We start from the raw sequence: 13,527 nt of genomic DNA, 5'->3' as shown, positions 1-13,527 counted from the left end.
CCGCGGCCGGCGCGCTGCGGCCGGCGCACCGCGCTGATCCGATGGCAGGAGCCAGGAGCCAGGTGCTTTTCTTGGTCTCCCATGGGGTGCAGGGCCCAAGCACTTGGGCCATCCTCCACTGCACTCCCGGGCTACAGCAGAGAGCTGGCCTGGAAGAGGGGCAACCGGGACAGAATCCGGCGCCCCGACCGGGACTAGAACCCGGTGTGCCGGCGCCGCTAGGCGGAGGACTAGCCTAGTGAGCCGCGGCACCGGCCTGAAAATGAGATCTTCTGAAAATCATTTGTTTCAACCTAAAAAAAATTTAACTTGGCTATTTTTGAGATGCCTAAGAGAGATTCCATGAGTAAGCAGACAGACCCTGAGTCCAGAACTGTTCTTCAGACATAAGAGTGGGCTCCAAATGCCATTTGTTCAAATAAGTCTACCTCAGAAGATTTTCAGTGTTACCAAGAGATCAACAAATTAAAAACTGCTCACCAAATATTTAGCTCAAAAGTAATTATGCTGGGGCCAGCGCTGTGGCATAATAGGTAAAGCTGATGCCTGTAGCATCCCATATATGTGCTGGTTTGAGACCCAGTTGCTCCACTTCTGACCAAGCTCTCTGCTATGGCCTGGGAAAGCAGTAGAAGATTGCCCAAGTCCTTGGGTCCCTATGCCCACATGGGAGACCTGGAGGAAGCTCCTGGCTCCTGCCTTCACAACTAAGAGCTCCAGCCATTGCAGCCATCTGGGGAGTGAGCCAGTGGATGGAAGATTCTCTCTCTCGCTCTCTCTCTCTCTCTCTCTCCCTCCCTCCCTCTGCCTCTGTGTAAGTCTGCCTTTCAGATAAATAAATAAATCTTTTAAAAAAAGTAATTTTGCTATTCAGAAGGTATCTACAAGTGTAGGCTATTTTGTTAGTTCGTGGTTTGGTTGATGGTTGGTTTGTTGGCTGTTTGTTTATAGGTATTACTTGAACACTGGCCATCAGAAAACATGGATTGCACATGCCCACTAGGCAAAAGCTATAACACTTGAGCTGTTTCTGAGAAAGGCCACCCTTAGGTTGAAATAAAACTATAGGAAGCCAAAAATCATACTCATGTAAGTATGAAACATTTCCTGTTCCAGCTTTGTTTGCCATATGTGCAGTTACTGACAAAAGAGAAAGACAACTCCTCTTTCAATGAGAAAAGAATTACTTTTTGGATAAAATTTATCAAATGCTGTTGACACCCATTTATTTTTCAGTATTTTACCTTTATCTTTGCTAAATGATGAACTCTGGCTTTTATATTGTTGGATAATCTTCATTAGGTACCCCCTGTGTGTGACAGCTTGTGTTCAGAAGACCCCTCTCTTTGTCTCTCTCGTTGATGAGAAACTGCTCAAAAATCCACTTAAGAACTGATCTATAGGGGTCAGCACTGTGGCACAACAGGTTAAAGCCCCAGCATGCAGCAACACTAGCCCATATGAGCACCGGTTTGAGTCCGGTCTGCTTCACTTCCTATGCAGCTCTCTGCTGATGTGCCTGGGAGAACAGCAGAGGATGGCCCGAGCACTTGGGCTTGGGATCTGCTCAGCTCTGGCCATTGCAGCCATCTGGGGCATGGGCCCGTAGATAGAGCACCTCTCTCTCTAGGTCTCTATCTTTCTCTGTAACTCTCTTTCAAATAAATAAAATGAATCTTTAAAAAAAAGAACTAATCTATCATCACAAGATCCATGGAGTCTTTAATGAAATAAGAAAATTAAGAACAAAAACATAGAAGCAGACAGGAAGAAAATGCATAAATTTGGTGTGGGATCTTCTATATTTATTAGATGTACTACATCTCTACTTTCCTCACATTCTTGCCTGTTACAATTTTATGTCCAGTACCTTTATTGGACCGTGTCAACAGATACCCTGGTCATGTAGGCAGTGTCATTTGGAGAATGTTTCTCCACCAATTTTGCAACACAGAGTGAAAGTTACATGGCTTCAAAGTAATCTGTAAAGAGTACTTGAGGGGCCAATGCTGTGGCATAGCAGGTAAAGCCAGCACCTGCAGTGCCAGCATCCCGCATGGGCGCTGGTATGAGACCACTTCTGATCCATCTTTCTGCTATGGCCTGGGAAAGCAGTAGAAGATGGCTCAAGTCCTTGGGACCCTGCATCCACATGGGAAGACCCAGAGGAAGTGCCTGGCTCTTGACTTTGGATCGGCGCAACTCTGGCCATTGCAGCTAATTGGGAAGTAAACCAGCAGATGGAAGACCTCTCTCTCTCTCTCTGAATCTCCTTCTCTCTCTGTGTAACTCTGACTTTCAAATAAATAAATAAATTTTTTAAAAATAAATAAATAAATAAATAAATAAATAAAGAGTATTTGAGGGCCCAGTGCTGTGGCTTTGCAGGTGAAGCCATTGCCTGCAGTGCTGGCATCCCATATGGGTGCTGGCTTGAGTTCCAGCTGCTCCACTTCCAATCCAGCTCTCTGCTGTGGCCTGGGAAAGTAGTGGAAGCTAGTCCAAGTCCTTGTACCTCTGCACTCAAGTGGGAGACCCAGAAGAAACTCCTGGCTCCTGGCTTCGGATTAGCGCATCTCTAGCCATTGCAGCCATCTGGGGAGTAAACCAGCGAATGGAAGACTTCGCTCTCACTTTGCCTCTGCCTCTCTGTAAATCTGCTTTTAAAATAAATTAATCTTTAAAAAAAAGTACTTGAAAATGTTCAATGAGATATCATGTAAAGGATTTTCCATCAATTTTAACCTTGGAAAATTCTTCGGGATTTGAAACCTCTTCATGGACCAAAGGATAAATAAAAGTTGTTATTCATATATTCAGTTACCATTGGTGAATTATTACTTCTGAGTAATCAAAGAATGGGGAAGCTAATGATTGGTGAAGGTCTTACTGGGTTGGACAGAAAGTCTGACAACAAGTGATGGATGTTAGTGATAGACATAGAACTCATTTTTAAAGCCCGGAATATGAAAGGTTAAAAATTAAAGAAACTTGGAGCATTCAAATGTCTCCTTAGAAGACAAGTTGATTATGTGAATAAGTCACGATGAAAGCAACAAGCAGAGTAAAAATAACACTGCCTTCTTGATTCAAGTGAGGGTCGTACAAGGTAATTCCGTCAGTACAATACTCATAGACCCATAACACAAGAAAGGACTTGAGTATATTTTCTAGCCATGCCTTTCATCTGAATGAATTCCTCTGAACTATCCTCAAATACAGGAGGAACGATTTCTCTCTCACTAGACATTTCTCCAATAGATAAAATGCCTAATATTCAAAGCCCGTTTCTCAGCTCTACAAGCTGTACTCAACAGGAAGACCCTAAATAGACATAGTTTGGTTTTAGGAGCAGTTAGGAGAAATAAGCAACTATTGGTAAAGTAGAAAAAAGAACCACTACATCAGGTGTGACTATGCGAGGTAAACTCCAGTCATAAAATACACAGACTTTAATCTTCCGATCCACAAATGACTGTGAATTAAAGAGTAATCCAAAGAAGTTAGCAAATGGGTGATAATCTAGTCAGAGATGCTTAGTTTATACTCTGTAGTTCAATAATCTTGGATGAATGCAAGACCAAAGATGATTGACACTTAGAGGCAAATATTTAATTACACTACACACAGATCACTGCTGAGACTAAGTGCAGTGAGAGTAAGTGCAGACTACTCTTCAATATGCCTCTAAAATGTTATTTATTGTTTTCATTTTTATTAATTCTATATGAATATTGATAAATTAACTGAGTTCCTAAATTCAAAAAAAATAGAGGGAGCTAAAAAATACAAGAATTGATAAACTGTGAATAAAGGACATTGTAATTTTTCTAAACTGATGGCACTAGAGAAAAGTACTTAAAGAGATGTATTAATACCAGTTTTCAGACTCCATAGCAGATCTTCTCATCAAGGTTTCTAGAGTGTGTTAGGGGTATATAAATTTTTGAAATATCTGCAGATAGGGTGCATATTTGGCCCAGCACTTAAAACACCAGTTAAGAATTTCAACTCCCACTTAGGTGTCCCTGGTTCAATATCCAGTTCCATCTCTTGACTCCCGCTTCCTTCTAATGTAGACCCTGGAAGGTGGAAGTGTTAGCTCAAGAAATTGCTTTCCTGCTGCAAATGTGGGAGACCTAAATTGAGTTCCTGGGTACAGGATTCAGCCCTAGCATGTTACTAGTCATCATGAGACTTTGGGAGTGAACTAGTCTATGAGAGTTTTCTCTCTCTCTTTGTGTCCCTCTCTCTCCCTCTCTCTCTCTTTCTCTCTTTTCTCTCTCCCTCTATAGATAGATAGATAGATAAAGAGATAAATATATAGATAATACATAAACATATAGGTACAAATACATATATATACATCTGTCTCTTAAATAAAAATTTTAAAAAAATAAAAAGTACTCACAGATAATAGATGTAAATTTCAGTTAAAAATATCACCAAATGACATCAAGTAACTTTTCTACACGATAGAAAAATATAAATTTATAAAATGCTCGATAATATTTGTTTCCCTTTAGCACATTACAGTATCAAACTTTCAACACCAGTCTACTGAATAGCTACTAAAATATGTATTAATGACAGTAGACGTTGTAATAGCCAATGACATTTCCAGTTTGAAACTTGCTAGCAACCACATGTTATTTAAGATTGAAAAGCCCTAAGCAAAGATAATCGTACTTCTATGTACATCATCTTGGAGAATGAAAAGGATGTTCTTTCCTCTGCCCTTCTGTTGTTGACAAGGTGTTAGATCCCCTTAAGTAAATTATTTTACTTTAGCAAATTTCAAGATCATGTGTGTGTGTGTGTGTGTGTGTGTGTGTTGCCCTGAAACAGTGCTTCCTAATATGTGGTCTGTAGAACACCTGATGAAAATCCCTGGATCCTTCTAAACAATTGGATTTCTGGACCTTACCACAGACATTACCAAGTCAGAATCCCTTGGAATAAGGCAGAAGAATGTATATTTGCAGTCAGCAGCTCCAGTCATTCCCTTGAATAGCAGAGCTTTGGAAACAGTGGGATAGAGACTCTGAGATCTCTCAAAGCCAGAATTTTTATATGTCAATCATTCTTCCAGAAGAGTCTGAGATCATCTAGTTTAAATTTGATGCTCTAACTTCTTTTTTTTTAAATGTGTTTATCTATTTGAAAGAGTTAGAGAGAGGGGGGGAAAGACTTAGAAAGACAGAGAGATCATCCATCCGCTTGTCCACTTCCCAGATGGCTGCAGTGAACCCAGGATTCAGGAGTTTCACTGGTCTCCCAGGTGGGTGGAAAGGGAGCAGCTGGGAACACAAACTGGTGCCCAAATGGAAAGCCCACATCACAGGTGGTAGCTTTATCTGCTGTGCCACAATGCCAGCCCTTGATGCTCTAACTTCTAAAGACTAATCCACTTTTCCTTTGTCTATCCATTCTAACCTGCACATTTAATTCAAAATTCTCAGCATGAGCTAGCCTGTGGCTACTAGAAAGTTTCAAGTTTGGAGATTCTATTGCTGTAACAATGTCTATTCTTGTTAAAAAGAGAAAGAATCTATTAGTTAGATGTCCTTGAGGTAGATGTTCTCTGAATTAAAAAAAAAAAGAGAGAGAGAGAGAGAAATCATTGGATTAAATATGGTAGGCCGGTGCCACAGCTCAATAGGCTAATCCTCCGCCTAGTGGCGCTGGCACACCGAGTTCTAGTCCCGGTCGGGGCACCAGATTCTGTCCCGGTTGCTCCTCTTCCAGTCCAGCTCTCTGCTGTGGCCAGGGAGTGCAGTGGAGGATGGCCCAAGTCCTTGGGCCCTGCACCCCCATGGGAGACCAGGAGAAACACCTGGCTCCTGGCTTCAGATCAGCGCAGTGCGCCAGCCACAGTGGCCACTGGGGGGTGAACCAACGGCAAAGGAAGACCTTTCTCTCTGTCTCTCTCTCTCACTGTCCACTCTGCCTGTCAAAAAATAAATAAATAAATGTGGTAGACAAAGTACTCTCCTCTGAAATGATCTCTCCAAATAGCATTTATATTTTTAGCTATAAGGCAAAACATATGCAGTATAACCACTTGAAGACACTCAATAAGACAGTATGGTAGGGACAGACATTGTGGCACAGTGGGTTAAGCCAGTAAGTGGGAGCCCCATGATGCATACCAAAGTGTCTGGGATCAAGTGTTACATCTACTTCTGAACCAGATTCCTGCTAATGTGCACCCTGGATGGGAAAAGATAACAACCCAAGTACTTGTGTCCTTGTCACCAATGTTGGTGACCTGGATGGAGTTCTTGGCTCCTAGCTTTGGCTTGGCCCAGTTTTGGCTGTAACAAGCACTTGGGAAGTGATGAAATAAACCAGCCAATGGATGGTGGATTCTCTTTCTCTATCCATCTGTCTCTCTGTCTCTCTCTCTCACTCTCTCTCTCTCTCTCTCTGTCTGTATGTGTGTGTATCTCTCTACCTCCTTCCCTCTCTCCTTCTGTTTCTCCCTCTTTCAAACAAATAAAAATAAATGGATTTTTTTAAAGAGAGAGAGAGAGAGTGTGTGTGTCTGTGTGTGTGTGTGTGAGAGAGAGAGAGAGAGAGAGAGAGAGGAACACAGACAGGGTTAAGCCAAATTCTGCTCTTACTAAAAACACCTTACTATGTGTATTAAGTGTTTTCAATAGGCAGATTGAGACATTTTTACTTGGTTTATAAAAGGTATAGTGCTTCCTTTTCCAAAGAAACACATAAAGAGGCTTATATATGTTCCAAATACTCCTCCAGTATAGCTCACATCTTAAGAGTGAAACTCACTACCTAATATTGATTTTGTGAAGATTAAGAATTGTGCCATCATTTTTTCTAACCTTTGTGATTCTAAGCAGTAGACATCTTGGCTGGTTTGATATAGGGGACTTAACCCTTCACTAAAAGACTCTAAGGCTCTCAAAGCCTGTTGATAGCTTCTCTATTACTGAATGTTCCCAAATCCTTAAGTAAATGACATAGCACTTTATTCTATGATAATCCATCACTGGGAGATAATCAAATAGGTTTCAGTTGAACTAAAATGGAAATAAGGGAAAAGATCCCTCCTGCCCTGGATTTTCTTGGGAAGGGGTAGGAATAGTGAGATGAGAAGAGACATGAAGCATGAATGATGCACCATTGGTATGAGACTTCTAAATGGGATTCCTTTTGCTCAGAGAAGGCTCAGAAAACCAACTTTTTTATTTTTCATCACCAGCAGCCCACCCTTTTGCCTACTAAGCACACAGGATCAAGGACTATTTACTTTTTCACTACTACTAATTCCTATATGATAAAAGTAAATCTATTTCCCTTCCGATTGAATAAAAATGAAAATATGCAGGCACCAAGAAAGAAAACTCCACTCTAGATGAGGCTATCATGACAAGTTTATTGAGAATTTGACAGACACATGCATAACTTCACAGGGATGAGAGTCACGAGCGCCATGAAAAATTCAGGAATAAAACATGTCAAGTTGGGTGTCAGGTTATAGAAATGTCCCAACAAACATCTTCCAGAGAAGGCAGCTTGGACATCATCTGGTTTTTCAATGTCTTCCCTTGGGATTCTGGTGCTAGGTCTGGAAAGCAGCGACTCTGATGTTGGTGAGCAAATGAGGATGTCAGAAGTAGATAAAGGAAGAATCTGGAAGTGTGCCACTCTGCCTTCAAGGGATAGAAGACTCTTTTCCTCAAGGATTCCAGCAAATTAGTAGAGAGCATATGGCCAGTATCTTCTGTAAGATCCACAGCCGTGATAGCCATAGCCCAAGCCGTAGCCCACTGGAGAGTAGGTACTGCCGAAACCACAGCCAACACTGTAACCCAGGGGATAGCCAAAGCTGCCCCAGTAGCAGCCTGGGAAGACGGCCTCGGAGAAGTTGTTGAACTGCATGTTGTCAGGAGTGGATGTCTTAGGTAGGAGGGAACTGTGTTTCTTTGGTGTGATGGGTTCTCTGGTCTCAGAACCTTCTTTATATACCCTGACGGTGGGGTGTGGTAAAAAAAACACGAAGCCTTCATTTTCATTCTTGACACCAATTTGCATTACCAAAAGCTCATTAATTTGTTTTGCTCTTGCTTAAGAAGTCTTTACAGTTGCTTAAGAAAGCTCTCATGTGATATAACCCAAGAAGAAGATTCCTTCAAACAAATTACGTCTCTTTCTAAAAAATTACTGCAGTGACTTCAAAGCACTTGGCCCTTTAGACCCTACATATAACTCCCTGTCAGCAGGCTTTATAACGCTAAGATTCTGATGCTGTTAGCTTTTACACAATCCTCTGGCACTCTGACTGTCCACAACACACAGTGGGAATCCAAGACATACGTGATGAATACATTAATAAATGAAATAATAAATAGATAGGTTGCCCATCTCAAAGTCAATTTATTTCTCAATATTCAAAGAATTAACTTTTTAGCGTATGTAAGACAACAACATATGGCTTGTCAGAAAGAATCTTTTTCTTTTCTCTTCCTACAACTAGTCCATTTAGGAAACGGATGAAAAACTTAATTATAGTCTCCACTTGAACTGTATGTAACAACAGATTTCTGGATCATTTCTCATCTTGTAATTTTTAGAAATGGAGTTTGTGGATTAACCCCTGTATTAAACTAGCACATGAATATGATTTTTTGGTCTGGGATTCTTCTTACATGGATGTTGAACGTAATAACAAGGTAAAAACAGAAAAAATGAATGGGAAATTTTATCCTAAATTGTAGATAATTTTTTCATTAGATCTAATAAAACTAGATCATTTAACAAATGTGATGGTCTTGTGAAGGGCCAGGTGACAATGTTTAATCAATGTTATTTCATTATTAGAATGAGTGTGCAGCCAAGATAGGAAAAGAAAATCATCCCTCTATAAATAGAATGATACTTACTAGAGAACTCACTGAAAATATGACAAACAAGGACACATGGCATAGGAATAGAAAGGCTCTGAGCTCAGAAGGATCAGCCTAGAAGGCTACTAAACAGGTATGTGTCACACACTCGCCCCCGCACCCCCAAGTAGACCAGAAGGCTACTAAACAGGTATGATTTACTATCCCAACTTCAGATCTTGGTAGCTTCTATTTGCAGCTAGGGGTCGTGAGTTGTACCCAAGGGCAACATGAGACATTTGGAAAACTACAAAACTCTGCCAGTGTTCTAACCACTAATTGGTTAATTATAGCATTTCTGAAAACACCTACAGTGATGCCCCACAACCCTACTTCATGAACAAAGCAATGTAGCTGCCTATGGTGATTCAGCATTTAACGTTCAAATGCTTCATGTGTGTAAGGCTAAATAAAGCCAGGGAATTAAAATTATATTCATCCCCCAAATAAGAAGCAGATCTATGAAATGATTTACATGATATTTCTACCATCATCACATTTCTCTTGTCCATAATGAAAAACTGGTAAAGTTGGGAAAAAAAAGATTGGACAAAAAAAATTGTATAATGGAAAAGAAAAATCTATTTGAATAAATAACATCAAAATTCAATTATGAGGCTAGTATAAATATGTACCTCTCTAATTACCTACCTAATCTGACAAGATGTTCATTTTGTATTACATGGCACAATATCCACCTCTGTTTCCGAGTAGTAGTAGTGAATTAAAATCAAAATACATCATCTTTTCAAAAATTTAAGCCTCACAAGTATTTATAAGAAATTCTACAGAAAATCGTAACCCAAAATAAAACCATTTTTAAAAAAACATAATATTTATCAGCAGGGCATTCAACAACACCAAAATTAATAAGTGGTTTAATCAATACTGGGTCTGTGAAATCTTCATTCACATTTAGGTGCATCCAAGGAGGGAACAGGTTTTGTCAAACCTGAACTTTATACAAAACTGAGAGCTCTCTTTATGAAAAATAATACAACACCAGCAAATACGAAACTAAGGACAAAAGATGCTAAAAGAAAGCACCACACACAAAAAGATTAAACACTGAACCATTGTCTATATGCCTATTGAACAGTGTCTACTTTTAATTTGTTGATCTCTTTGTTTAGTGGAACATTAAAGCTAGGATATTAAATTAAACTAAAAATAAAGAAAGGAAGGAGGAAGGATGGAGGGAAGTATCACTATAGTCTTAGAATTGTATCTGTGAACTATATATAATATATTGTCTTTATATCAATAGAAAAATTTAATAAGATATAAAAATACGGGAAGAAATACTATTTCTCTTACTAACTGCCTGGCAAACATCTATAATATTTTCCTTTCCCACAGTCTCTCCTCTAGCTCCATCATTACCTCCTTCAATATGCATCCTGTGCTGGTTGCCCTCAGAAAATTCACACTAAGCCTGACTTCTGCTTCTGCTCCCTCATTGTCATACATACTGGGTGCACTGGCAGAGTGGCTGGTAGAATTCCTGAATGCTGTTCCCACAAGAGAATGGTCGCAGTAGTTAAACTAGATACGAAAATGGCTACAAACCACATAAACCTATCCATCCATACTTAAATTAAAAGTACCTTCAATTCAAATACTCCTCAGCCAGAATTTTAAATGTCTCTGGCATCTATACTGCCATCCAATAGGAGAAAAAGTGTGATTACAACAACAATCTAACCAACTGCAATTATACTGTCTTTTTTAAAAAATCCTCCTACCCTCAAAACAGACTTATGTGACATGGAGATTTCAAAAAGGATAGTAAGTGGAGGCATTGAGCCTAGCAGTAGACATGTTGTAGATCAGAGTGCCTGACTTCAACTCCTGACTCCAGTTTCCTGCTAATGTAGACACAGGGAGGCAGCAATGATGGCTCAAGTGACTGAGTCCCTGCTACCCGTGTGAAAGACCAGGACTGAGTTCCTGTCTCCTGGCTTCACCCCAACCAGGAGCAGTTGTGAGCATGTGGGAACCAGTGGATGGGAACACTCTCTCTCACTCTATCTCTCTACCTCTCTCTCTCTGTCTGCCTCTCAAGTAAAATAAGTAAAAGTTAAATTAAAATATTGATTGTTGAATATTTATTGAATAAATTTGATAATCCTTTTCTCTTTTAATTACAACCTAAAAATTCTATTTAAAATAATTTCATTTCTCCTTTCTTATTTCTTTGACTGCAAATAAGGCCTAACATTAACAAAGACAGGGAGAAAATTCTGCTTTTCATATATTTTTCACAAATTTCAGAAATCAAGTTTATTCCAGTGTGCATAACTAAGTAATTCCCATCTTAGCAACTTTAAATATACTATTTTGGGTTTATAATATTGTGATTCATTAGAAATGAGAGAGAACTTAGAAAGCAATTATTTAAATGAATTTTAGATTGTTAATGATCATTTATTATACAAAATTATCTTCCATTCATCTTTGTAAGCATCAATTCTTAAAGATATTTTTGAGCATCTGTAATATTCAATGCATTTTGTTGGGTGCTGAGAATCTAAATATGAAAGAAAATGGGAATTAAATGAGAAATTAATGAAGTACATGTTATATGGTCTACCCTCAAGCTGTTTTGCCCTTTGGAAACTTTAGTGATAAAGGACAAAGTAGACAATTCTATGTGAAGTGGGGGACAGTGGCCAGGAAAGCTTCACCAAGAAAAGAACACATTTCTGAGCTGAGTCTTAAAAATGAGTATTGTATTATAGACAATGGTTTGGAAAAGAGTCAGATTTATAGGAAATTACAGAAAGAGAAAATGATTTAAAGTCATTTCAAAAGTGTTAAATAGACAAATATCTCCCAGAAGCCACTAGTAAGCAATAGGACTGTAACCTTGGTTGAATGAGAATTAATAGAAGATGGGCTGCAGACAAAATCAACAAATCATATATATATATGTGTGTGTGTGTGTGTGTGTGTGTGTGTATGCTGTGCACAAAGGGAACCACTTTCAATACCAGCTAAGAGGTGGCATAGTCAATTTGCACTTTAGAAAGCTCGCTGACCACATGAAGAAAGAATTAAAATAAGAAAATCCAAGAAGTATGAAAACCAAACTTAAAGCTGAATCTATTGGGAATGCTTTTGGCTGCAAGTACCGAAAACACCAGCTGAAAGCTGCTTTACCTCAGTTTATTTTTCACAAATAACAAGAAAGGAGAATATGATGCCTGCAAGATCACAGCAGCAGATGCATACTTCACATTCTGATGCCTCAACATCCAAAGCCAGCAAGGGCAAGAGAGCTGCTTCGCACACAACTCCTTTTAATTTTATTTGAATTTTATTTAATTTTATATCAGCAGGGAACACTTCGCCTTTAAGTCCCAGTTCACCAGAACTGAGTCTCAACTCAAGGCTGAGCCACTGGGGAAGTAAGAAAAGTGTGTCTCTGACAGTTTCTGCCTATATGGATTACAGCAGGCTCTCCCAGCATAGAAAAACAGGAGACATAGTCAATGTATTGATAATCAGTAGTGTTAAAATGAAAGTCACCACACTAACACATCGAAGAGATGAGCGGGGCTGTAACTCGGTTGATGGCATTATCAAGTGGGTGAATTCAGGAATTATTAGGAGGTACATTTAACACGCTTGGGTTAATAACTGTCAGTATCATCACCCATTGTCTCCAGAGAAGATTCTGATACAGAGAACATAAAGACACCATGAGAAAGAATGCCAAAGGGCTCCCAAGTGTGTTTCTCATGAAGTTCACATCTTTGTACTACAGTAGAGCAATGTGACATGAATCACAGAGAATAGGTAGCCATCCCAGGGTCTCTGACAACCAAGGTGTTTCCAAATGCTTCCCAGATCAACTTGTAATTGGAAGCACTAACATTTCTGGCGCACTTGTAATCCAGTACTGAGGTCCTCCAGTAGGGAAACCCCTGAAGATACCTGGGAAAACTGGAGAAAAAAATATACAGTAAAGGACAAAATCTAGTGACAGCTACTTGAGGCATATAATTAGTACCTGCATGCTTCCATAATGTAAAGTTATTTATCCCAAGAAAGATGCTCACTCAGACTCTTGATCTAAAAATCCCTTTAACTATTATCTTTTTGTTACTATTCCCTGATAATCCAGAAATATGGCCATTAAAGTGTGACTTCCTTTTGGCAAATTCACTAACTGACATAAAACATTTTTTTAACTTTTATTTAATGAATATAAATTTCCAAAGTACAGCTTATGCATTACAACGGCTTCCCCCCAATAACGTCCCTCCCACCTGCAACCCTCCCCTTTCCAACTCCCTCTCCCCTTCCATTCACATCAAGATTAATTTTCCATGCTCTTTATATACAGAAGATCAGTTTAGCATACATTAAGTAAAGATTTCAACAGTTTGCTCCCGAACACAGAAACATAAAGTGAAAAATACTGTTTGAGTACTAGTTATAGCATTAAATCTCAATGTACAGCACACTAAGGACAAAGATCCTACATGAGGAGTAAGTGCACAGTGACTCCTGTTGTTGACTTAACAAATTGACACTCTTGTTTATGGCCTCAGTAATCACCCTAGGCTCTTGGCAGGAGCTGCCAAGGCTATGGAAGCCCCCTGAGTTC

The 13,527-nt window shown here is 39.4% G+C and overlaps 1 protein-coding gene across 1 annotated transcript; it reads right to left on the bottom strand.

Annotated features, from left to right (window-relative positions):
• Positions 1–7,382: 7,382 nt before the first annotated feature.
• Positions 7,383–7,956, bottom strand: KRTAP8-1 (keratin associated protein 8-1). Its single transcript, XM_017346715.4, has one exon. It carries the CDS (start codon positions 7,906–7,908, stop codon positions 7,723–7,725), a length of 186 nt encoding a protein of 61 aa, XP_017202204.1. The 5' UTR covers positions 7,909–7,956; the 3' UTR covers positions 7,383–7,722.
• Between the last annotated feature and the right edge of the window lie 5,571 nt (positions 7,957–13,527).

This window comes from Oryctolagus cuniculus, chromosome 4, assembly GCF_051225735.1.
Source record: "Oryctolagus cuniculus isolate XC-2025 breed Fujian yellow rabbit chromosome 4, ASM5122573v1, whole genome shotgun sequence".
Classification (NCBI taxonomy): domain Eukaryota; kingdom Metazoa; phylum Chordata; class Mammalia; order Lagomorpha; family Leporidae; genus Oryctolagus; species Oryctolagus cuniculus.
This window is presented reverse-complemented; position numbering and strand designations above follow the sequence as displayed.